At 34.2% G+C, this 26,515-nt stretch overlaps 1 protein-coding gene across 1 annotated transcript in view; it reads left to right on the top strand.

The window, feature by feature from the left end:
- The window catches only part of CEP120 (centrosomal protein 120), a 38,816-nt gene extending 14,809 nt beyond the window's left edge, over nucleotides 1-24,007 (top strand). Inside the window, exons 12-21 of the mRNA XM_056514238.1 lie at nucleotides 345-527; nucleotides 2,767-2,863; nucleotides 2,953-3,105; nucleotides 3,729-3,818; nucleotides 4,229-4,321; nucleotides 5,892-6,053; nucleotides 9,529-9,651; nucleotides 11,056-11,154; nucleotides 21,077-21,222; nucleotides 21,905-24,007. Of these exons, the coding sequence (XP_056370213.1) occupies nucleotides 345-527; nucleotides 2,767-2,863; nucleotides 2,953-3,105; nucleotides 3,729-3,818; nucleotides 4,229-4,321; nucleotides 5,892-6,053; nucleotides 9,529-9,651; nucleotides 11,056-11,154; nucleotides 21,077-21,222; nucleotides 21,905-22,142 (1,384 nt within the window). The 3' untranslated portion in view covers nucleotides 22,143-24,007. The remainder of the gene's footprint in view (nucleotides 1-344; nucleotides 528-2,766; nucleotides 2,864-2,952; nucleotides 3,106-3,728; nucleotides 3,819-4,228; nucleotides 4,322-5,891; nucleotides 6,054-9,528; nucleotides 9,652-11,055; nucleotides 11,155-21,076; nucleotides 21,223-21,904) is intronic.
- Nucleotides 24,008-26,515: the final 2,508 nt, after the last annotated feature.

Genomic DNA, 26,515 nt, shown 5'->3' with positions numbered 1-26,515 from the left:
AATGTATTTTGGGTGACAGTGGCTAAAGTTCGTTTGTAAGTATTTGTAAATGAAGATGATCAAGTTGTGTTAACATTATTCTGTCAGTCGCTGTCACCATAACATTTTTAGTTCTTAATAATTGAAGAAAGGAGTGATAATCTGACTGAACCAAGTGATTGAGAAGATACAAAGTCAGTCGGTCTTATTCACTCTAGGTAAAAGGCAGTAAAACCAACTCATTGTTTGACATTTGCAGCCATCTCTGATTTACAAAGTTACTTTTAGAACATGAGGCTTTTCTGAATAAGAGCGCTTCCTCTCTCATTTTGATGCCTGACGCTAAGATAATTTCTTTGTTCCAGATTGCCTCTGCTAGTTGAATTGTGGCACAAGGATAAAACAGCCAAAGACTTACTTCTGGGAGTGGCAAGGCTTCAGCTTTCAAATGTTTTGGCTTCAGAAAAAACACGCTTCTTAAGTGGGAATGGTGAACAATGCTGGCGTCAGATTTGTAATGAAACAGTCAATTTCACAGCAGCACAAGGGTAAAACTATTTAAATATTACTTAACTCTGTAACAAGTTTTCTAGAGTTATCTATTTAGTATTTCTCTGAAAAAGAGCAAGCTTTTCCTGCTTATCTTTTTTGAATAGGGTGAACAGGCTGTAGAGTACTGCAGTATGCAGAGTGGGGAGTATCCAAGAGATGAAAAGCTAAATTGCCACTTCATATTGGGCAATATCTATGCTACTTCCAAAGTCATTGTAGTAAATCTTTATATAATCATGATTCTGGTAAATTAAACTTCACAGACAGATTAAGAAATACTTAATTGGAAAAAACTGTTATTGAGGCACTTCCTTAAGTAAGTTACTCAATTATAGAAAGTGTTGTTATTCCACAAAATAGTTAACATTGTTTGTTCATATTATGCTTTTAGATGCAATTAACGAGTGAAAGTTAGAAGGACAGATACACCCAGAAAATGGAGACATCTCCTGTTTTCAGTATAGTAGCAGGCGTTTCAGCCTGTGTACATCAGAAGGAGCAGCATTAGCTAATATTCTGTCTGAAGACTGGTGTTCATCTACATAGAGAAGTGATAGGGTTTTATATATATGTATAATCTCTGTGTATACATACATTTAAAAAAAATTGTAGTTACTTCTGTGTCATTGTTGAAGATAAATAGTGTTCACAATCAGTGTCTAGACCCTCATCTTTTCTGTGTGATGATAGAACTTGATTATGCACTTAAAAATAAATGCAATTGCTATTACGCCTGAGGTCAGTTTTAAACCGCTAATGCAACAGATTTTTAAAAATGTATGTTGTATTTTCTCACAGGAAATTTCATGTTAGTGACTGATGTCCCCCTCCTCCTCCCAACTTAATAGAAAATTAACCTCTGGCTTTGTGTAAACTTCAGTGGAAAAGCCAGCATGACCTGATTCTGTTAAGAGTTACTTTAAAGTCTCACTATACGTTAAGCTTTATACTTCTAGAGTTCTTTAACTGAAACCTGGTTTTGCACAAAACTTAACCACTAGATGGCATTCTCAAAATGTAATCAGGTCTGTGTTTTACTGAACTGACCCCTTCTTATCCTTGCTCTTGTTGGTGTAACCTTCTTTTTACACTGGTATGTTCAACAGACTTGTTGAGTCAATTACTCAGATTTCTGATGTCCACTAATATGAATCTTGTTTTCTTTTTTAGTTAGTGGCTGATGGAAAGAATTTAATGCTGCAATTTATTTTAAGTGAAGTACAAGCATTTATTGGTTTTTTTCCTTTGCAAATAACTGCAGAAGGCTGCACCCTTGTTAAAATCATTTTAGTGCTGTCTATCTATATTTGCTGAAAGTCAATTTCTGTGAGAGCTTTAGCTGTGGTTAATTCCTTCAGCATCTTGTTGCTTGATGCGTTTTGCAGCTTCCAGGTGACAAGTGATTGTGTAATTTGCCTTACTGAGTTATCACTGAAATCAGAGGTTTTCTGTTGAGCAAGGTCTACACTGCAGCATACTTTCATATGAAACTTTTGTTGATTTAAAGTTAGAGGACTTCTGTGTCTTCCTTTATACCTTTCTGTGCAGAAGACTGACTTTGTTTGCTACATTTTGACTGCGATTAGAGATGAGGCAGTTGGAAACAAATTGCTCTGCAGAAACCTCACCTGCTTTTAAATTATTAGAATATCTGTTACCTAGGCATTGTTCCACTGTACAAGGGCAGGTGGAAATTTTAGCCTCTAAGTTACTTAAAGTTGCCAGTTCCCTGTGCTGAAGCTTCCAGAAATGTGTTTTTTAATAATCCAAGGACAAATTATATGCTAAGATACTTATATTGTGGTTAGCTAGAAGGTTACTGTTAAAGTCTAAATAAGGAAAGCTAAGGAAATTTAATGAGTGTCTTAAGTTGAAGTCAGCAGCAATGCCTGTATATTAACAGTTATGTCATTAGAAAGATTTAAGACTGTAGATACAATTTTTTATTATTCCCTTGTTGCAATGATGTGTTGATTATAGTAATCTGTTAATTAAGTAGGTTTCCAATGGCAAATTATCTGTTTAAGTCAGAAAGCTTGCTGCACATTCACAAACTAGGCCCTAACAACAACATACATAGAAAAGCATGTGTGGGTTCTGACATAGGCAACTGTTTAGAGATTCTGAGCTTGCACAGAACGACTTCAACTTTGCTGTTTTGTGTGTTGCCTTACAATTCTCATTTTGTATCTTTAGGCAGTTTTAATTAAAATAACACTCTAATGCTATTTATAGGTCAGGCAGCAGGATAGCAGAGCTTTCGTATGTCATCACCTTGGAAGACTACGGACTTGTCAAAGTGCAAGAAGTTTTGGTGTCAGATTCTTCTCAAGTAAATTTTATATAAATCCTTTCTTTTTCCTATGAACATTTCTTTGAAAAGTTGAGGTTCCAATGAAAAATCCATTCTTATTATGTCAGGATATAGGTGCTTGTCTACAACAGCATGTCCCTCACACTCAACCTCGCCGTGCCCCAGGAGACCATGCAGAACCTCGAGAAACTCTGGAATACAAAGCAGCACTGGAGTTAGAAATGTGGAAGGAAATGCAAGAGGACATTTTTGAAAATCAGGTTTTTGCTCTTTTTCATTACCCAAATTACATGACTGTCAGAGAAGGTTTAGCAGAATTGGTACGGAGAATAACATCAATTATATTCTACTTTACCATTTCAAGTAAGAACTAAATTTACTCATACAGAATATTAAAACTTCAGATGTAAACTACTCCATCCACAAATTCTGTGGTGTTAAGGAAGAAGGTTAATTTGAAGTAAACTAAGGTGCTAGGTTTGAACTGCAGAATACCATCTTCACGATTTCCCCTTACTCTTTATAAAGTAAAATAGATTCAAGATTCAAGCTGTTGATGCTAAGTATTAATTCTGTATTCCTTTAGTTGTGTCTCCACAACCATTGCTGTCTACTCTTAAAGTCATTCAAGGTGTTTTTGTTTACATGCTTCTTTTTAAAAGGCAGTGAAAATCTAGTATCTCTTTGTTTGGATATTTTTCTCAAACATGCATTTTGTACTTCAGTGTAAGAAATCTTTCAGTATCAGAATCATATCTTGAGCTGTACAAGTCAGCTTACAAAATTCGTGTTTGAAGACTTAGGTCTGCTAGTACTCTAAAGCTGCACTTCCAACGGTTTTGATCTGTTTTGGGGGTTTTGTTTCTTTTTTTTCATTGAAAAGCTTAAAAAGAAGGAAATGGTCCATATGCAAGCACTTGCTGATGAATGGAAGAAAAGAGATAGAGAAAGAGAGGCATTAGTGAAGAAAAAGGTAAGGAAATTCCTCCTTATATTTGCAAAAAGTCTAAATTGTTAAAAATTTAACAAGGCATTTGGTAACATGTAACAAAGGATGTTGGCCTTTGCACCTATTGATATGCATACATCTAGTCTACAACAGTGCAAAAGAATTAAAAGTAGCCTTTAATCACAGAATATTTGTTAGAAGTTTCCTTAAGTTAGCTTGCTGTGTTTGGGAGCTCTTTATTTGCATTTGCTTGCTGGTTGAAAAGCTCTTCTATGGCCTGGCTGTGTATGACAACCCATTAGCCTGTAGTGAGTTAGAAGGATTCTCCATTGCAAGTTCTTAATTAAGAGCTGGAGATTTGTTTTATATTTCTAAAATATAAATTTCTAAATAAAAACTATCAGTATTTTCCACTTTTTCCTTCCTTTATTTAGGTAGCAGAATATAATGTTTTGGAAGAACAGCTTCAGAAAACCCTGAGAGATCTTGATAAGCGAGAGCGACAGCTTTTTAGTGCTGAATCAGAGGTAAAAACTGTTCATATTAAACAGTGTAATTGCATTAGCTACTTCTATAAGTTTTGAGTTTTCACATAGTGACAACGGTGCTCTGTGTGCAAGATATTAAATAGCCAGATTCATAGTGATACATAGATGAACACTAGTAATTAAGCCAAGTTTTGTTACTACTACATTTTTTTACTGAAAGAGAAATTCAGTGAACTTTTAAATGGATTGCTAGAATTACATAACTGTAAACCTTCTGTTCTTGACAGAATTAGTGTCAGTGCAGACATTTATGTAACATTAGCATGTCAGTTTTAAGTTTAGTACTGTCAGGTGAGTATTCACCTGAGGCTCACAAGAGCACCTCACTTCAGAAAGTAATTGCTAGATTAATTGTTGAAGTAGGAGAAGGTGACAAGGAGATCTGGGAGAAACTTCAGGTTATCCAACATTTTCATAGTTCCTACATCTGTTTATTGTTTTTTTAATAGTGACAGGGTCTAAGAGGATGCAGGAGAAACCAGTAACTACCAGTGTACTAAAACCCCCAATCTGAGGAAGTGAGGTGTGACTTCAGAGGTGCTGATCATATGAAAAAAGAAAATAAATTGCCTTTCAGTATTTCAGAAGTATTTCAGAAAAAGTATTTCAGAAAAAACTGAAAATTATGTAGCTAAAACACTGTGGTGTTTTAGCTGCCCAACAAACTTTCTCTTTCCTCATTGTAAATCAGATTAATTTTCCTAGCCTACTAATCCCTTCTGTGCCTGTAACAAAATTGAGAACTCCCAGCACAGAACTGGCTGGCTGAGCCTGTGTCCTGTTCAGTACTCAGGTTATCTGTACCTCAAGGTGTAGTTTGTGCTGTAAATAATGTTTTGACTTTAGTTTCTGTGCAGGAAAAATCTGGTGCTCAGGTTTGGCCAAGTAGATTTCAGTCTGAGTAAAAGTGGCTATTTTGAATGTCATGTATATTTCTCCAAAACTTTCTCAAAGGTTAGTGAGATTCTAACCTGAGAGCTAGATATGATAAAAATCAGTGGATGCAAAAAACATCTGGTCAAAATGATGTAGTGTTCTGTTAGCAATAGCAGTTTGAGAAATGGGCCATTGGAGAAGTTTCTATCCTGTTAGCAGTTATTTGGGACAGTAGCATCTTTCTAAATAGTTCAAACATGTCAAGGATTGTTCTTCTATTTAGCTTGATGAGAAATTATCATAACATGCTCAGTTTGAGCAGTGCAGTCTCACTGACCTAAAGACATTTTGGCTGCAGCTGTGACTTCCACAGTCTCTGCAGTGAATTGAAGTTGTTAGCTTTCCATTTGTAGTAGGAAGGTAGATGTGAAATCTACTCTGAGCAAACATGTAGAATGTACAGAAGAGCTCCAGAGAGCTCTGTTTTCACAGTAGTCAAGCAAGGTTACATTTGTAGCTCACATAATAATGAACATTTGGACAATGGGAATTTTATTGTTTAATTTCAGAAATTAATGACAATTTTTCTGTCGTGAATAACAGTAACAGTTGTAAGAGACTTTTCAGGTTAAACTCTCACTCCTATGGATTAATATAAATGACTCTTTTTAAGCTTCAAAGAGTAAAGAAGGAGCTGCAGGCAGAGCATGAACGAAATCTGCAAGTGCTTCAGGATTCTGTGCGTAGAGCCAGGGAGGAATGTGCACACCAGCTAGAGCTAGAAAGGTCAAAAATCAAACAACTGGAAGAAGACAAGCTTCGCTTACATCAGCAGGTAAGTACACTTATGTTTTCTAATAAAAGTGAGCATTTTTCTATGTATATTGAGTTAAGCAGTGTTAGGAGGCAATTGTATTGTGGCAACTTTGTAAGAAACATTTTATTTAAATTGGGGAGCTCTATGCTGAGATCCATCCATGTTTGTCTTGCTCAGTTGTATGGCCAGTTTGCAGTTCAGCGCTTGTAATTATTTTTTCAGCAGTGAAAATCAAGTTTCATTTAAAAGCATCCATTACTTGAAGAACCTGAACAGCACTGTACATTTCAGTAACTTAAAAAATTGTTGGCAGCTAACATCTAAGTAGATTGACTGTGAGGTTAGTTTTATTCTTCTATTGCAAAATAATATTTCTAGTATCCTTATTGGGACAGAGGGGGAAACTCTCTTGTTATTGCAGTCTTCTATTCTGAGAGTAGTACTTTCTAAACAGAAAATTTAGACCATGTTCTGTTGCCCCGTAAGATGACTTTGGCACTAACAACAAGGATAGTCTAGCTATTTTTCCTGACTATAAAATAAACCATAGAAGTATTTATATTTTTTTAGCTGTTATAACATTAGACACTTAATTTGTTATTACGTAGATTAAATCTTACTAATGCCTAAGTGTTCTGAAAAGTACTTTGTTTGTGTAGATTTACTTGCATTGCTGTTTTTCATGTCTGATAAGTGATAGTGATAATCCCATATTAGCTTTCCCTGTTTGAAGAGCTGTGTCAGCCAAAGCCACATTTTTGTATTTAGGAAGAGTTGTGATTGGTTTTCATGTGTTTTTTTGTTCTGTGTTCAACACTGATATTAGTGTACTTGTTTTCTTGTTAGCATATGTTAACTGCAGTACAGTGAAATTTTTTTAAAATATAGCTGATACAAAGATGTTGCTAACCTCAAAGATACTCCTTTTGACTATGCTGCTCGTGCAGTCACTGAGATGAACAGTTTCACACTTCAGAATGCAGTTGTCTTCAAAATGATAGGTGGATCACTTTTGCACTTTATATGTTATTGGCAGTTACCAGTCCAGACATGACAGCCAGTAGTTCCTCTTGCTCTAGTGGCTAAATGCCATCAGCTTGTATTCTTATTTCAAATTCATTCTTTCAGCTCCCACTGGCCATTCTTAGCTTCAGCAGACCTTTTCTAAATAAAACATCACAATCACTTTATTTTTCCTCATCAGAACAGACATACAGTTGTCAGACCAAAGATCATTTAGCTCAGTATTATGGAGCAGCAATGGCTGGATTTAGAGGATGAGAAAATAAGAAGTGAGACTGTGGAAAAAATGTAATTTTGATATATCCAGCAATACCATCAAGGGTTATATGTACTCTTTGCCAGAGTACTTACTAGCCATCAATGAAAGTTTTCTTTGTGATTTCATATGATTCCTTTTAAAAAGTATTTAGTATTGCAACATCCTATGGCAGTAAGGTCTAAAATTTAATTATGTCTTTTATATTTGAAAACTTTTTTGTTCATTTGAAGCATGTTTCTTAATAATTATGAAGAATCCTTTAGTGCCTGTGGAACATTCTGTTCCTGACTGCATAGGTGGTTGTCATCCTGTCATACTCTCTTCCAAATACAAGCTTCACTATGTTTTCTCTTGTTTTATATGAATGCAGTTTTTTCCAGACCATCCTGGCTGTCTTCCTCTGTGCTGTTCCTGCTATGCTTCAGTATGTGGTGGTTGTTGCCACATATTGTACGTGAGACAGGCTTTTTTTCTTTAGCGTTGTTGGGGGTTGGGTTTTGTTTGCTTACTTTGGAGTTTCACTCCAAGACCCTGCTTTTTGTATTGTGCATGAACAGAAACTTTGTTGCTACCAGATCAGTCTTTTTTATTTTAAGACCTTTTTGGATGTGGAGTTTTTGGTGTGCGTGGCTTTTTTTGTGTTGTTGCTTTTGGTTTTGTAACACAGAATGTTCTAGAATAAGTAATCTTATTTCATACCTTTTAAAGGGATTTGTCAATACACAATTTCCACACTTAGATATTTAGAGAACTGTAGAATTCAACTTGTTTTGAGGTAAGCCCCACTCTGTACAAGAGAAGATCCTTGAAGCATCCAGTTCGAAGAACACCCTTACTTTTCGAATAAGGAAGTTGCACTTTGTGGGATTTTTATAGTTTCCTCATGTCCACATTTCTGAGGTCTCATGAGAAATTCAATTTTTTAAAGTGTTTCCAGAACCAAACGAGAAATTTAGACATTGTTCTAGAAGTTCTAAGGAGAACTGATATTTCTAATAGCAAAACAAATTAGTTATTGTCTTTGGCATCATGTCTGTAGTCTGCTTTAAAAATAAATAGGTAAAAATGAAAGGTGTTAAACAGTGGTATTTTTGTTCAAGTTCAATAGGCTATTGTAGTTCTGTGAGAAAAACAATAGCAGCAAACTCTGGTTTTGTATGGCTCCCTCGGAAATGTCTTTGCTTTCTTACATCCATTCTGTAACAATTATAAATGAAAAAAAGCAGAAATTTGGGAGAAAAATAGAGGTGATCCAGTTAGAAGATCCAAAGAATTAAAATATTGTTGTACAGAGAAATTGTTGTCTTTGAAACAGAAATGTGTTCTCTAAGGCATTTTCTCCCAGTATTTAAACTGTTGGATACAATTCATTGAAGTAATTACATTATCTAGTTGGACATAAATAGAAGATCAGCATGTGGAATCATATTCTGGTAAGGAATGCTTCAGTTCCATCAGGTGTATTAAGGCTGAGTAATATTTAACAGAAGAAAACATTACAAGATATTCGTAGTATCTTTTAATATATTATAAAAAAATGCTGTTAAACATCTGACTTCCTTACTTTCTCTGTAGCAAGTAATTGCATATGTCATCATTTTTCAAATTACCCATTGCCTGTAAAAAGCAAAGCACTCTGTTTATAAAAATCTTGGAACTGTGGAAGTACACAGTGAGGGCAGAGGTACCCAGCATTAAGTCATTAGTCACTGAAGCCTTTCTGCATCAGCCTTTCTTCTAAATCATTTGACTGTACAAAGTATTAGTAGTTTCCTTTTGAAGACATTCCTAAAAAAGTTGTGCTATGAAATTGAGTAAGTAATAAAACTTCATATAGTAGATAATGCTGGCTTTCGTTAAAGGATGTCTAAATCTTAGTATTATGCTTTCTGTATTTCTTCTGCAAGTTGTTTTAGAAATGAGAACAAAAATGTGCATAAGTCTTCTTCTTATGTTTATGAGGACAGACTTGTTTTTTTCTTTCCAGTACTGAGGAAAGATCCTATTTAAAACTCTTCCTATGAAAACATTGCTGTGTGCCATCATCAAGAAATCATTAATTATGAATGTGTAACTTTCAGTGTCTGTTTTATATCAGATAATTGACAGTAAAATGTTTGTTCCAGGGACTAAGAAGTAACTTAAATTTTTGATCTGTTTGTCTGTGAATGGGCTTTTCTGCTAACTTGCATTTTGCTTTCTTTAATGTAGCTTTATGAAGCAGAAAATAAGTATAAGACTTTGGAGAAGGAGTTCCAGCAATACAAAGAACAACAAAGTACCAAACCAGAAATCCAGCTACAATCAGAAATAAATCTTCTCACTTTAGAAAAGGTATATTGAATTTTTCTAGTATTTAAAAATTGTCACAATGGTGTGTTCACTGATAAAGGGGATGTAGAATAATACTGTGTGATGAAGTAGTTAACCTGTCCATTTTGGTTTACTTTTTCCAATAATTTTTTTAGAGTTTAAATATTCAGATACAATTAAGGTCAACTGTGGCCTTATTTCTATAGATGAAGCAGTAACATTAGAGGCTAAAGCAGGAAAAAGTCTAACCTTTATCTTTAAATAATGAATTATGTTGAGGTCTCTGAACATGCTGTTTAAAAAACAGAAAGATTATTATTTTCTTGAGGATTAATTTGAGGTTTTCCATTATGTGCATTTTCATAATTAAGTATTTCTGCAAAGAGATTGTGTTACTTATAAGTAAAATAGAATCACTGTCATAAGTTGATTTTCTTAAAAGCCCTATATTCCCACAGTAGAGAATTGAATTAAAACCACAGATGTGGACATTTAATGCTCAGAATTATTGTGAACTTTGAGTAAAATTGTTGGTGAAATAAGCTGAAAGAAAATTAAGCCAGCCTTTTTGGCACAAAATATACTCAGTGATATGGCCAATCTGTATGTTACTTTGTGTTTTAATAACGTCTAATTATGCAAGCAACTGATGCAAAATATTTTTGTTTCTACAGACTTTTTAAGTTGTGCATTTTTAGATTTCCTATTTTAGTTAGATGCATTAAATGAATCAGTGCTTTAAGATCTTCAAAATGCAATGAAAATTTGTCAGATTAAAAAAAAATTACTCCCTCAGATGTTAAAAATACCTAATTTTTATTGTGTTTTGTATGCTTCCTAAATATTTTCTTTTACTTTTAATACATTTTTTTGCATAAATAATAAAATAAATCTTTTTAGTGGCAAAAATTTTTAGATATTTATTTAGTTAGTAAAATCAAAAGGTCACACTAGATCCAGAGATTTTGAAGAGTGGTTTAAGCAGATGGTCTTTCAGAGAAAAGAATGTAGGACATATCATCCATCAGCAAACTAAAAAAAGTCTATATACCTCTTTAAGAGAGATTTATCCATCAGCATTTTGTTAAATTAGTATTTATAACCTTACTTTGAATAAAAAAAGGAATGAGGGGACGGCTGATTTGAGAATCTTAAATTTAGAGGTTACATCAGCAGATTTAGTGCTAAAAACTAATCTTTTTCTTTTTGTATAGACGGCCATCCAATAAAAATAAGGTTATATTTTAAACATGAAAATGTTCTTCTGCCATAATATTTATGTTATATTGTATAACAGCTTTAGATGATGTTGTATATTATGCTACGTAAACACTTTTCTTAAACCAGACCCTTTGTATATATACATCTTTCAGTGATTGTTACTGCTGTTATTGCTTCAGCTGATATGATTTTAATTGCTTTTAGGTTGAACTTGAAAGAAAGTTAGAGTCAGCTACCAAGTCAAAGCTCCACTACAAACAGCAATGGACAAGGGCTTTGAAAGAACTTGCAAGGTTAAAACAGGTATGCAGGTTTCCTTTGGTCACATTAGACAACCAAGTTATTGTCATGTTGGAAGCTACTAGGATTACTGTTAACTACTGTTTTCATGTTAGTAGCGTTTGTTTTTGCAAAGTAAAGCTCAGCTATGCTTTTAATAAAAATGAGAATAGCAAAACTGGCTTGTGTTTGATTTTGAACTCAGGAAAGGCCACAGCTCAGACCTGCGAAGTAGGCTGAATTAGTTAAAAGCAGATGTGATTTTTAAAAGTAAAAGGTTTGATTTAATCCCAAATAATTCTTGTGCTTCAGCACTTTCAGGGAAATATTTTGCCACAATCCCAACCATCTTGGTCAGTTACAGTCCTAATAGCTGTTTTGTATTTTAATTGTATAGTGAATGAAGGATAAAGGTGAGAAACAAAGCCTCACTTCTGGAAATAAGGGTTTGAGTTTTGATGAATGCAGTAAAATGAAGAACTCAACTTAAACTGGAAGTGAAATTTTTCTCTGCTTTCAGAAATTCTAACCTCTTACTAATGTGACAGGCTATTTTACTGCTAGGTTTTAAGAGCTCTCTATCAAGTCTGTAGGCATCTATATAAATACAGTTACATACTTTTGGCTTGAAATTACTCTGTTTAAACTTGTAGTAGAAGCTGCTTCATCCTTGTTGAATCTGTATTACATGTTGTGTTTTGTCTTCGTCTGTCTTTCATGAATTCTAGTAAACATTAGCTAAACAATGTTCTTAAGAATGGTTAGCATTTCCATTGACCCTGAAAAACAAATTAGTAATTCGTTAATCCCAATTTATTCATTAACAAACATTGACATGAATACACGAACACAAAGAATTCAAGTTTAGTAAAAGGTTTTTGTTGCCTGTATTCACACTTCCTTCCAGCTTGGGAACAATGTTGGGTTTTCTTAAAGATTGTGGTATCTACTTCATTTCTACTGATAGAATAATCAGGTTTTGGAGAGGAAGAAGTTTAACCCATGCTCTTCTAACTTATAATGCTTCTTTAATCTGTTTTTCAGTTTGAAGAGTCAATGCACCCTGTAGTCATTATTAGTAAGTTAAAACTAACCTTCATTTGCAATCTTCAAATTGTACCTTTTTTGCCCAGTGATAAAAGGAGTCATCTCTGATTTTTGAAACATCTATGCTTGAGAAGGTGATAGGAAGAAGAATACTCTGATCATACTGATTAAGATTTCTTCAGCAGTCACGAAATATCCAGCCTATTTTTTCTTGCCATGTTTTGAAATTCTCATAGAGTAAAAGCAACTTACCACACTAACACTAATGTATATCACTATCAGGTTCTTGTTACAAATTTCATCACCATAGACCTGATGATCTGAATTTATTGATGTGTTGATGGTTTCAACTGAGCCTCTTGATGAAAGTCTGACCATGAAATAAGCTGGCAGGTACAGTGTATTAGGCTACCTAAAAGTTCTACAACAGAACAAACACTTTCAAAGTAGTTTTTTGCGGTTTTTCTACTCCTGTGCTTCCTCTATACTTAGTCTATTGATAAAAGCTTTAATTGACTTTAAAGAGCCAGATAAAAGTTGAAGCAAATCTGATAAAAAAAAATTTACTGCGTTTTAAATATAAATTTGGAAACTGTACTTTAAGGAATTTTAGATTTCCTTTAGTCCAGATGATTTGTGCAATTGCGCATAGTCTGACCAATTTCTTGTTTGAATTGGATTAGTACCATGTTAATTTTGCGTTGCCTCTGGTGAATAGCCACAGGGCTGTAATCTGTGCCAGTAATTTGTCACACCAAAGCTCTCTAGAGAACTATACAAAACATTTGTGTAGTGAGGATTAGACGCTGAAAGCCGTATCTTAGATTGTTAATAAATGTTAATGACAAAACCCAGCTGGTAAGCCTTGGAAATAAGATCTAATGCTTTGTGCCCATTGCCAAAAAAATGTTTAAACAGAGATTTCCATTACTTAAAGGTGACCTGGTGCAGTCAATTTGTGAATTAAAGAAGCATAATCTACAGGCTAAGCATTTAGTAAAATGCTCTTCTTATTTGCAACCATAAAAGTCAATGTTTCCTTAATTAAAAAGTTTTCTTTTACTTTGGAACTAGTTCTTAGCACACATCTGGGATAGTTTTATATTTTGCAGAATATGAGAGACACAGCACATAACTTAAAGTATGGGACCGTTAATAGAATATGATCTAAGCTTCTCTGTGGGTAGGATTTTGAATGCCAAATACGGTGCCAGTTTTACTGAAGTACATGAAGGCACACATATATCACACTTACCTGTGCTTAGAAAATAGAGAAGTTAGTTAAATTTAAACAGCTTGTAAAACTAAGTGACAATAGTCTTCACCCAGCTTACTTTTCTTCTCTCTGTTACTCTGTAAGTCTGTATTACTACTTCAATTGTTATATCCCTATTCAACTTCTAAGGAGAAAAAAATATCATCAAATTAGCTACATATCTGTGCACCCAGGTAAATGTTATAATTTCTGGAGATTTCAAAAACTCTTTCAATGTTTGCTGATTGGGTGATCTTAATACTACACAAATGAGATTTACCATTTTTTTTTTAAATTTATGTGAGTGTTAGTTCTCAGAGGAATCCCAGCTATTTACACGAAATTTCATCCATGCTTACACAGAACTTATATATATATATATTATATATCAAATTTAGTACCTGTCCGGGTGCAACAAAGATTATATCAAAACAAAAATCAAAACTGGCAGAAATGTAATTTTCAGCAGTTGATAATCAGTTAGATTTAATCCAAATAGTCAAAATCTCAAAATGTGCATGCATCCAGTGTTCTGGAAGTATTTTTAGAAGTTTTCTAATGTGTTTGTGTCCTATAGACCTGTTAGAACCAGCACTGAGGTATTTGTTTAAAAGAGCATAGACCATATTGGCTGGCTGACAATTCATTCTGTCTTGTCCAGTATCTTGCTTACCCACTCAATAATTAATTTGATTAATTTATAAGTAATTTAGCCAAGGATAGGATGTAAATCTTTGTTAAAAAAAGTAAAAAGGCACACACACGCACACAAAAAAATCCTACAGTTGAAAGTCTAAATCTTGGTTAAAAACTGTGTCTTGAAACCATCCAGGCCCTCCTACTGACTTGTCAGCTCTGGGTTATTTTCAGAAAACTTTACTTGAGTTCCTTAGCTTCAATTGTAAGTTTTTCCCACAGACTTGCATGGTATGTATGAGTGGGAGAATGAATAGTGGCTGCTATTTAGCCATTGTTTAGTCTAGCGTATGTATGTTTACATCTCCCTTTTGGATTTATAGGCAGCTATGGCAAAATAAAGATTGTGCTTCCTTGATTGAAGAGCCTCTTAACTAAAGCACCTGGTGGCATACAGGGATTCTTTAATGATCTGATTATAATTCAAATTTTGATGGCTTTTTATTTTCGGTTAATTTTTATTAAATGCTGATATTTCTGTAGTATCATAGGTTTCAAAACGTGATTGAGATTTCTACCACACAGGCTTCTAAACAGTATTCCATTCCTCAAGTACTACATAAGAGATGAAAACTGGTGAAAAAAAAAATAGTGAAAACCTTGGAGTAAATTACCTGATAATTAGAATGCAGACTTGTTTAGTATGGGTTTATTTTGTTTGTGGAGGAGGATGGCAAAATATGAAATTAATAAGTGAAAGGAATATTGGTGATGAGTTTTACTAAAGGAGGTGAGAGGGGAGCTGAAGGAAAAGGACCAGGAGGAATAGCAGGATTAGCAGTGCTGAGAAGGTACCTGGACCAACTAATACATATTGCAGAGATAATTCTTAGTATTCTTTCACATAATATTCTTGATTCATCTGTTACTGCCCTGCTATGGGATTGTTGCTGATATTTGGGTGATGGTGCAAGTGTAATATATTTCCAAGTGTTCAGAGTTTATGGTTTTATATTCTACTCACAAAGTTGCCTGTAGTCCAGCAGCTGATGATTCTGGATCTTAGATGAAATGTTTAGAAACAAAAATTCTCATACTTCTTATTGAGATTTTAAATAGCCTGACTGTCTAGAATAAGCGGTTGGGAATAAATCTGAAATGTTACTTATTTTAGGATATATCATAGGAGTAAAGTTTGGAAAGTTAGCCAGAAGATCTTGACTGAGAATTTTCAGCATGCAGCATGTATGTTTAAACTTGAGTGTGCTGAGATACACGTAGCGAATACCAAGTATTCAAATATATCTTAATTTTTCAGTATACTCAGAATATAATGAAGGGAGGTTACAAGGGGATTTAGAAATGTTTGACTTAATTTTATGCGAAGTAAAAGAGCAGAAGTGTTTTGTTAATATTGTTTTTTTACTTCAAAACATCTCACAATAAATTCTGCTACATTTCAAATCCTACTACACAGTAGAGATCTGTTCCTTCTCTATTTAAAAAAGAAAAGTGTTTGTTGCTCAATGGATTATTACATTATCATGGGAGAAGTGGATTTAATACCTGAGTGTCTGACAAAGTGACACCGCGGGTTTCATCAATGAGATGAATAAGATATCCTTCCTTCTCTTTCACCATAACAAAATACAATCTTTTTATGGTCCCTCAACATATCATAACAAATTTGTATATAAATTAATTTAAAGTGAGCATGCCTCCCTTCTTATCAAACTGTTGTAAATCCTTTGACATCTTCTTGTATTGATGGATTATTAGGAAATGGGTTTCTCTTGCTCTGCTATGAATGGTGTACATAGAACAAGTTTTCTGTTATGTACCCTACAAATTGTTATGACAGACTTTTTAAAGGAGTCAAAGACTAATGTTGGGAAAGACATTTGAAAATCACAATATGAAGTGTGTAATGTAAATTGCACACAGGATCCATCATGAAAGAATCCCTTCTCACTTGTTTTAGTGTCTGTTTTCCAAGCTGTACTGTCATGAACTGAATGATAGAAAAAATCTTACTTCAGCAAGTGTTGTTTTTTACTGTTTTTTAAATTTAATATTATTGTGCCTAAATGTTGCTATTCAGGGCCATAGCACGGCATGCCTCTAAAATTCTTGACTTTCAGCAACTTAAATTAATCTGGGCTTTTCCCTCAACACACCAAATAAGTGCATCACAACTGTATTAGTAATCAAGTTAAATATCAAATCACATTTATCTGAAAGGAATTCCTACCCAACATTAGCTTGGAGACAAAATGTACTGATAAAGGTGTTTCTCTCCTCTATTGAGAAGACAAGAATTAAGCACACACTGTATTTTATCTTGCTTCCCTACGAATCTGGGGCTATTATCCTTAGCAAAGAGTGTGCTCACTAGTGACACTGATTTTGGTTGGTTTTGTGTTTGTTGGATTTTTTTGATAGAATTTTTCTCCAGAGAAAAATATCAAAAGAAGCAGGAACTGAGCAAAGGATTCTGCAGAAAATTGCTTTTCCTTCTTCTCTCATTGGCTTCATCATTCTATATTGTCTTTTTCTTGGTTTAATTAGACATTAAAACATTTCTTAGAGTTGTGGTTCCAAAATGAACTCGTTCAGTGAGGATATGAAGTACCTATCTATTAAATAAGGTCTGATCAATAGGAAAGCATTGGGACTAGTGTGTCCTCTTTCTGGTCTGATTGAGCTTCAGGCATTGTTCTGGTAACCTTAAATATATGTACTTCTTCTAACATATACCTCTCCTATGAGCTAGTCTTAAAAAAAAAAAAAAAAAAAGAAGCTGTTTTAGATCTCAAATTGCCATTGTGAACATGTTGCTGGACAGCAGAAAGGTATGGATCGTTGAACTTCCCTACCTCAAATAGTAACACATCAACATGTCATGAAACCTGTGGTCCCACACGCTGCTTCTGGCCAGAATGCAGTTAGTTATGCCTTTCTTCTGCAATGCAGGTAGAAGAACACTTTCAAAATTTTCTCTCATGAATCTGAGTAATATACTTTGCAAACTGAAGGACTGGATTAGAAGGCTTCTCAGTGTAGTCACAGCTATGTGATGATTTGTGTTTATATGAAAGTATTGCTGTTCTAGTAACAAGTGCTACTCTGTTTTACATTAGTTTTGCAGTATTTAGTTTTTGGTCAATTTTTGCACAATGTTACCTGCAAAATTAATTCTCTCATAGAATTTTTGGGATACACGAATTTGGCAGACTTAAGATTGATACGCCAGCTTCTCATGACAGTAGCCCTAGTTTAAAATGGGACAATGAGAGCATGAATAAATTGAATTGCAGAAGGAGTTTTCTAAACTTAATCCTTGTCTCACAATTTTTAAAAAAATTTATTGGACTGTAAAATGATCGTATTGCAAATCAGCATAAGTTGATAGGCTGATAAAAGAGGTAATGGCAATTAAAAGTCCTCTCTTGTATAGTGTTGAATTTTTGACATCATCTAAGAGGAAAATAGTCTCATCCTCCACGTAACAGGATGGTTTTCCTACAGCTAAGTCAATTTCCTGTAAATGATACTATATAATTTGTTTTGAGTCTTTCAAGACTCTTACTGCAGTTAGATAATGTCAATGGGAAAGCCAGGATGTACTAGACATTAATTTCAAAGCCACAGTTTGGATATGCAGGGTATACTGTATCTATTTCAGTGATATCTGTTGTTTCTTATATTTGTTGTCAAATCTGGAGAAGTAGCTAATCACCAGCCTGAATTTCTGGCTTCTTTACCTGTAGAGACAGATAACTAGAAATTTCTGAATTTGTTCTACCTGTTCTGTATTTATACAGGTCAAGGACTCCTCCCCTGAGACTAAATAGGACTTCACAAAGGAGATTTAGAGTACTCAAAATTTTAGGTCTCATGTTTGAGTTAAGGTCTTAGTAGCAACTTTTTTTTTCCTGAAACAGAGGTATTTTAATTTGCTTAATTTTGTAAAGGATTTAGCTTAGGAAATTGAATGGGGACACTGAGGATAGTGATTGATGGTCTCAAGAAGTAAATACTAGCTTGTCCTCATACTTTTAGATTCTGTTATTGAGGTAGTCAGATTAACTATCAGTATATGCACTTGTTCTGTTAACTGAAGGTGAGATGGTTTTGTAGTAACCTGCTTAAGACAAGATGCTCGGTGTGTTTTCTTACTACCTGCATTTGGCAAAATAAACATTATTTCAACTATCAAAATAGTTATGATAATTCCATTCTTCCTCACAGCCCATTTATTCCATTTTATACTTGAAATATGGCTTTACTTTCTGGGTACTGTTGCCTATTGGCAACAGACATATTTGGGAGCCAGAGAATAACATTGTGATATTTGCTGGGGCTTTAGGGGAAAGAAAAAAAACAAACCAACAAAACCCACTCTCTGCCTCTTCTTTTCAATACTTGAACAGTACTGCTTTATTTTTTTCAAGAATAGATGTCTATCTTCATTCAAAACTTTCTGTGATCAAGAAGCTCCTAGCATGCTCAAGCATGTTGCTTAAGTGATTAATTTCCACTCTTAGTAACTTGAATCATGTCTCTAATTGGAATATACCTAATTTTGAGGTTTCAGCCATGCTTTCATTGGATGGGAAAGACTCAGCTAGTGAACCGATGTGAAATGTCAGTCTGGTCCATACAGAGGCTGGCAGTAGATGCACAAGATCTTAAAACAAGATATCTTGGATATCTTTGAATAGCTTCCAGCATCCCCCAGTCAGTCAGTTAAGTACATTGTGAGCCAGTAGTTGCATTCAGACTATTGTCTTTAATGGGCATAAGTGAATGTTTCCTTTTCATTTTTGTCTCTGTAATGTCCCATTCTATTCTTCTGCTTTTTCCACACTGAATTGCATTGTATCAGCAGCAAACTTACATAGGGATTTTTTCATTTATGGATATGTTGAAGAGTAGATTCCTGTGGAATTTCCCTGTTACCTTCTTGCTCTTGTAGAGATAATCAATTGCTATGCTTTCCCTGGTGTTACAAACCCCGAGTCAGCAGAGAGTACTTTTAGCTGTGGCTGCTTCGTTGTGTGTTTGGTAGGAGATTTCTTTAGTGTGGTGTTTGGTTGATTAGCATGTTAAGATTAGCAGGAAGAGTGACATTTCTATAAAAGCTAGATTCATTCTTCTTGATCTACCCATACACTCTGTTAAGTTTGGATTTAGTTACGGTTCAACCAGTTCAGCCACTATGGAAGTTAAGTTCTGCTGGTACTTTCTGGGTATTTCGAAAGCCCCTGTTTAAAGAAAGAATAAAATAAAAAATGGAAAAACTGTGCTGTCAGCACCAGTTATGGTGAAGGATTAAGACTAATTTCCAGTCAGTATCACAACTTTTTGTTTGAATTTCCTTAGAGCTCTTGAAAATTCTGTATAGTAACTGTTCTGTAGTAACTTGTTTTAATATTGACTTTATGTATTTGTCGATTATTATTAGGGTAAAGCAGAACAGGTTTTATTATCGTATTCTTCTACTCTTTCCCATATAAAAAAGGGTTTCTCTCACATGGGAATGCCCTTCTGCAATGAATTCTTGATGGGGAAGGAAGGACTATGGCCTTATCTTCACCAAGTGCTTTTTTTATGCTTCAGTCATCTATCAGCTGTAGACTCTTTGGCAGGATTCCTGCTTCTGGTTTTTTTATTAGTATGTATCTCTTTAGCAAGGTGTTCTTCAAGATTTATAACCTGTCTCACTGAAGTTCTAACATTTAATTTGGCTGCCTAGTGTATTGAATGTAGTATAAAAACAAAGTTTTTAGAATCTTTAGGGTTGATTTCTTGTGGCATACTCATCTATTGCATTGTCTATTCACATTAGCAGTTAAAGTCTTTTTTTAATATCAATTTCTTTTGAAATTCAGATTTTCTTGCCCTTTATTGATCATCAACAGGTAGTGTTTAAAACTCAGGCAGCTGGAATTCAGGAAACTACCCGATTAAAGTCTTTAAAATATTATGAGGTTAACTGTATAAATAATATGCTTACACATATCAAACAAAAAAATTACCTTTTTTTACCTGCATTGTAAATATTATACTGATTCTATTAACATAATCAAACACTCCAGATGAAAGCAATGTCAGAATTGCAAAGATAAACTTGCACTTCATGATATGCCTAGATCCAGGATGTTTGTGTAACCTCTTGTCTTATTTTTTAACTACTTGAGGTCTTCTGTCTTATTCTGTGCATTAGACTGACTGCACTCAGTTAGTGCAAAAGTATGGAAAATGACTGGGAGGAAAACAAGTGGAGAGAGGACCACGTTTACTAAACCACTTTAATGTCATGTAGTGGTAGTGGATCCAAACATTAGTTTTTTAAATATCTGTATAGAGCTTAAAAATTTAGAGCCAAGCAATCTTTTAGAATGGATAGACTGATTTAATTAAATCCACAAAATAAGTTATCTGAACCTTTACATAGTGCTGTACAAATGTGAAAGCACATCTTGCCAGAATTTTGTTTCCAAGCCTTATTTTTTAACTACAAGTTAAAATTTCAAAAAGCAGTTCTTGAAGCTTTTATACTAGGCACTATGGGGCTGATGATGGAAGTTTCCTGCAGCTATTTCATTTTTATTTTCTGGAAAAAAAAAAAATCATATACTATATACTGAAGAAGTAAATACTCAGTAGCTCAGTTCCAGAGTTGTAAGTTTTGTATCTACCAACTTAAGCCAGAGTTAGTAAGAGGGTTTGTTAATAATTTTGCTGTTTTGTTAAAGGGAGGATATCTGTGATTGTGCTGCAGGTGATCCAGCTTGGACAGGTTTACTGTGATGGTGATAGTCACTGATCTTAAGCATTATAGATATCACTAGCTAAGACATTGTTAACTCCTACATTTCCAAGACCCCTGGAGATGGAATTGTCATGACTTCATTCCTAAAGTTCTGCTCTGTTGCTATAATTAGCACTTTTACATGTAATCACATAGTCAACTGAGTTATGTCTTCACCCTTTCCCACGCAGCGTGAACAGGAAAATGCAATGGCTCACCTTAAAAAGCAGCAACAAGAGCTCGAGCACATGAGGTTGCGCTATTTGGCAGCAGAAGAAAAAGAGCTGGGGAAAACAGACCGACAAGAGCTAGAGGATATCAGAAATGAACTTAACAGGTATAAAAAGTATTTGTAAGATCCTTCCCCAACTGTCCCCTTTCCTTTTTTTTTTTTCTTGCTGTCAGTCTCAAAGCAGTAGAATATGCAATTAAACCAAGATTGTAACTGGCCATCAGTTCAGTGAAAGAACATAACTTAGTGTGTCCCTTGGGTAAAGATTGGAGATTTGTAAAACGCAGCAGTACAGCGGTATAGAAAAATCCATGTTTAACACTACCTTTATTTTTTTAAAGTCATAGATGTATAGCACCAAGCTTTTTTCTATTTTAAACCTTCAGTTCTAAGCACAGCTGCTATGTTAAGAAAAGAACAAGGTGCATTTTATTCTTATTTTGAATACATTAAAATTTTAAATTTATCTAATGTTGTTCTCCAAAAGCTGTCTGCACTGGTTTTGTATGTTGAACCCTTTTGAGTGCAGTTTACATTACTGAGCAGAAGCGTTGACAGTGAATATCATAGTTATATATGCACAGATAAAAGGTTTTGTTAGTATTTAAGTATTATATTAGTATTTCTTTTAGGTGTAGTTGTTTTCCCTAGAGACAGAATAATTTTTTACATCTTACAGATTTCTTTATTTTACTTAGCAGTTCAGTAGATAAACTAAAAACTTAATGCAAAGACATTCGAAGTGGGGATTAATATTCTCTAATTCTTTCTATTTTATTGATATCAGGCTAAAGCAACAAGAAGAGAGAAAGAAATTGCAGGATGCTAGAGATAATTCTGCTGATAGAGTGGACAGTCTTCATTGTAGAAAACTAAATGAGAATACAGATGATTATCTTTCTCGTCTGATAGAAGAGAGGGATACCCTGTTGAGAACAGGAGTCTATAATCATGAAGACCATATTGTAAGTGAACTTGATCGTCAAATCAGGGAAGCTATTGCAAAACGGAACATTAATATTTAAAAGCAAAAAGTTTTTAGAGCCAGAATCTGAATAGAGAGACTTTTATAAGCCTATAGTACTTTATGAACTATGTAACATCATGCTTTGTTTTGCACATTATGGTCAGCTCTCTTTGAAGTCAATGTAAATATTTGCAACATGTCAAGTTAAGCACAGTTGTAAGTTTTATGGGGGCAATGACTGGTTTTTAATGTTTTTATACTCGTATGTATATATAATTGTGTGTGCTTGTGTGTGTGTAAATATATTTATCTTGTGCACCCTCTTCTGAAATGTTTCTTTTTGCATCACCCTGACTAGGTTTATTTGTAATAGTTTTAGTATTGATTCTAAGAGTTTTTAGTCAATAATGTTATGATTTCATTCGGTTTTTAAAAATATCTCTTCAGCTCTAATGCGGCAAAATTGCATGAGCTGTTTGCTCTGACAAAACTCTTAATTCTGGACTGAATTAAAGCAACCAATGTTAGTTTTTTTACTAAATGCAAAGTAGTAAGTTTTTGCTTCTTTGCAGATAACATAACTAAGTTATGTTAGCTGCAGTGAGAGAAGCAGTCAGTAAATAAGCAACAAGATTTTGAGTGTGAGGGGGAAAAAATCAAACTGTATGAAACTAAAGCCGAATCAGTAATTAACTATCTTGATTGTACAGGGTTGCCCCAGCAGTTTTGCACATGTCCTGGTAGGGGTATACCCATAAAGGTGAAGACCTTATTCAGAAGTATTCATGCATTCTTGTATCAATCCCTAATGCAGAAAGATACTTGAAGCCATAATTCTGAAACAAACATAAAACAAGAGCTTTTCTAAGTCAAGATGTTTTTTTAATCAGGATGTAACCACTTTCAAGTTACTTAACAAGTATTTCAAAACATGTTATCTCATTACCAGTTAAATTGTACGTAAAGTTTTGTTTGATTATGGAAGTACAAACAGCGTGCAAGGGGGAAATCTACAATTAATGTTAGTTTGTGCATAATTGCAATTGAAAAACTTTAGTTTTCCAGCTTTCATTCCATTTCTGTTACGTTTGGTGGATTTACCTAAATAACATTAACTTACTTACCACTGTCCATTCAATAGGCATTCCTGTCTGTCCTGTAGTCACAACTGTTTCCACTTGAATGTCAAGTACAAAAATCATCTTAGGATTTATTACTTTTAGAATGAATGAAGATACCAACGGAAAAAGTAGTGGTTTGGGGATTTTGCATAAAATAGTGAACTTTCATAGAGAGGCTTGTATACATGTGACCTTCCTGTTTTGTGTGGTATTAATTATAAAATGGGAGGAGGGATATTTGGATCTGGCTTTACCTCTCCATGAATTGTTTCTCCTCCTCTTTACCATGAGTGTAGGTCCTGCTGAATAAACTATTCATTTAGACTCCTTAGATAAGTTACAAACAAGCTGTATAAATACTGAGATCATATTCCCTGAGGAATACTTGAATACTTCTCAATACCAGACTTTGTAAGACTTTTGTAAATGTATTTTTCTAAGTAGTATGCTTAGAAATCCCTCTCCACTAGTTAAGAAAATATCACCCTCTTAAATCCCATAGAAATCCATGAAATGCAATTTTACATCATGCTGTGTCATATCACTGATGCAGGGTTATATGCAATTATTGTAAATGATGCAGGGAGCTTCTATCTTGACAGGAAAACTTGTTCATGGCTTTTTTTCTTCAAATGCTTGTGTAGTTTCTTCTCTAGACACTGGAGGGTGCCTGAGACTTAAATATTGCAAAGACAGTGTTGAGTAAATTTTTGTAACTGGTTGGTTTTTGAACTGGTATTTTGACTTTTCAGGTGTATTGTTTTATGAAATAAAATTCAATTTTCAAGTAAATATTAAGGACTTTGCATTTATTTCTAACTATGTATTTGAGCTAATAGTTTTGTTTACTATTTTCAGTCATATTACAGATTTTAGTGCTTGAATTTATAAAATAATAAACTTGTTAATCAAAGTTAATTTAACTTTTTGGTTTTTTAATAATTATTTTTTAATAGTCTCTTCTGTGGCATGTAAAAAAATTGCAATCATGTTGCTGCATATTTTGAAAAGGAACTTGAGTTTTCTTTCTAGCAAATCAAAGTACTGAGTAAATTAAACAGAATGCTGTTTAACAACATTTATAAACGTCATAATTTAGGCTATTTGCATCCATTTAGCCATTTGAAAGATCACAGCTTACAAGGTGCAAAGCATTAATTTTATGATTATTAAAACAACTTATGTCAAACATTTGTTTTGTTTTATAATCATTACTCATAGTGTTCATTGTTTATATTAGAATGAGGAAATTAATGATAATCTGAGCTGTATGTTTCAATTTAATTTTTTCCAGCACAATTTGTCTCTGCCTCAGTCTGAAGTAGTCCAGAAGCAAAATATATGTTTGTAGTAGATATGTCGCAGACATGAGCTCAATATTTCTCTCTTTCAAAGAAAATTTTTATGTTTGGTTCCATTTGCTTTTTATTGTCTCAAAGCCATTTTAGAGCTTAAAGTTATTCAGTGGAAAGACCAAATGCCAATTTTTAATCAGAAATGTTTCACAATTTTTATCTTAATCTCTCTTCATTGCACAAGAAATGTAATTTCAGCCAGATGCACAGGATAAGAAGCCCATTTTAATTTACCCAGCATAAAAAGGCTGCTGGAAGTGGGACCTGTGTTTGCAGGTTCAGTCTTGGTTCCATAGGCCAGAGAAAATGGTGCTAGATCCTCCTGGAATTCTGGCAAAGTACTGTTGATTATTTTGCACCCAGGTTTCACTAGGGAAGCTGATGGAATTACTTCAAAACAAGTTCTCTTGCCGAAATGTTTCTGTGAACCCGGGTGGCGGGTGTGTCAGTTCCATGTCAAATCAGTTCCAGCTTCATCTGCCTTAGGATTTGGGCCCAGAACTTGCAGTTCACTTTGAATAAGGAAAATTTGGTTATGGCCTGTACCTGTGCAGTCTAATCTAGCAAAAGCATTAGTCCACTTTGAAATTAGGGCATTTAGAAACACTGTTGTTTTTTCATTATGATTTTCGGGAAGATGATCCCTCCCTGTGTCTTTATGTAGTAATTTTTCTTCCAGTGGTAAGGACTTGCTGTTGCCTCAAATTACTTACTCTGGGTTTAAATGTAGGGAAGGAAACCTGAATGTAGTGTTTGATAAGGAACATTCGCTAGAATTTGAGAAATCTTACAAAGGAATAGAACTTTTTTCCCCTGATAATTGTTAGGCTGTTTCATAGAAAAATTGTGTCTAAATTCTTATTTACATATTAAAGCAGTGAAATGATTATACATATATTTATGAAAAAAATATGTCCAGTTATTTCAGAAATAATATTGTTTTGTTTTGCTTTGAATCTGAATTATATAAGTTTATAGTTACATATTACTGATCTTTATAGTATTTTTTTATTTTGGAGTGAATCTCTAACTGCTGTTTCTATAATATTTCAGCAGTGATCCAACACTTTTAACACTAATACACTTTCTAAACTGCTGTTGCAGAAAAGAAGCATTGTTGTATCTGGCACTGAGCTTTCAAGTATTCAATCTGCAGTTCTCTTTCATTGCAGTTTAAATGCCTCTCCCTTCCATCCCCCGAGATAAACCTTAATGCACGGCTAAAAACAGAAGTCCTTTATCATATCTTCTAAGTGCTACTGGAGTATTTATACCAGTTATTACATATTTACACAATTATTTATTTTGCTACTACTGTGCCTAAATGATTGTGACCTGTGTCAAGGCTTGGATGGGTAGCACTAGCCTCGCTATTGTTAAAGACAGAGCTGTAGAAAGGCGGCTGCATACTTAGATCTCATTTCATTTGTTTCTCCAGGGGGTTGTATTAGTAGTGTTTTCATTAGAAATGTTTTTACAGATGTCGGCTATCCAGATATGAAGTCCCTGTAGTGGAGAAGCAGTCAGGAGTTTGGCATTCAGAACAGAAAGGGGGAAAAAAATCATCTTTGAGAGACTAATTTATAGAAAAATAATTTACTGACTTTCTGATGTATAAATGTACAGTAACCCCATGGCAGCTTTAATGCAGAGTAATTGAATTCTTGCGAGTTCGGTTATTTTCTATTCTGAACTTGAAAAAATGCTACAGCCTGTCGTTCTCTGTCACTGAAGACTAAAATAGTCCCCATTAATAATGCTGCTGGAAAAGTGATGTCCCTTGCTTTGTAGTCCAGTACTCCTTTTTCCAAGTGAAAAACGTGTAGTAGTTTTAAACAATTTATGTATTGCTACAAAAAAGTTTTGTTCTAACAACAGACATAGCGAGTAGATGGTTATGGAAGTATAGTGTCACTGGGTGTTTGATCAAAAGGCTTTAATGCAGTTAGTGAGAC

This window comes from Oenanthe melanoleuca, chromosome Z (assembly GCF_029582105.1).
Source record: "Oenanthe melanoleuca isolate GR-GAL-2019-014 chromosome Z, OMel1.0, whole genome shotgun sequence".
NCBI lineage: Eukaryota > Metazoa > Chordata > Aves > Passeriformes > Muscicapidae > Oenanthe > Oenanthe melanoleuca.
This window is presented reverse-complemented; position numbering and strand designations above follow the sequence as displayed.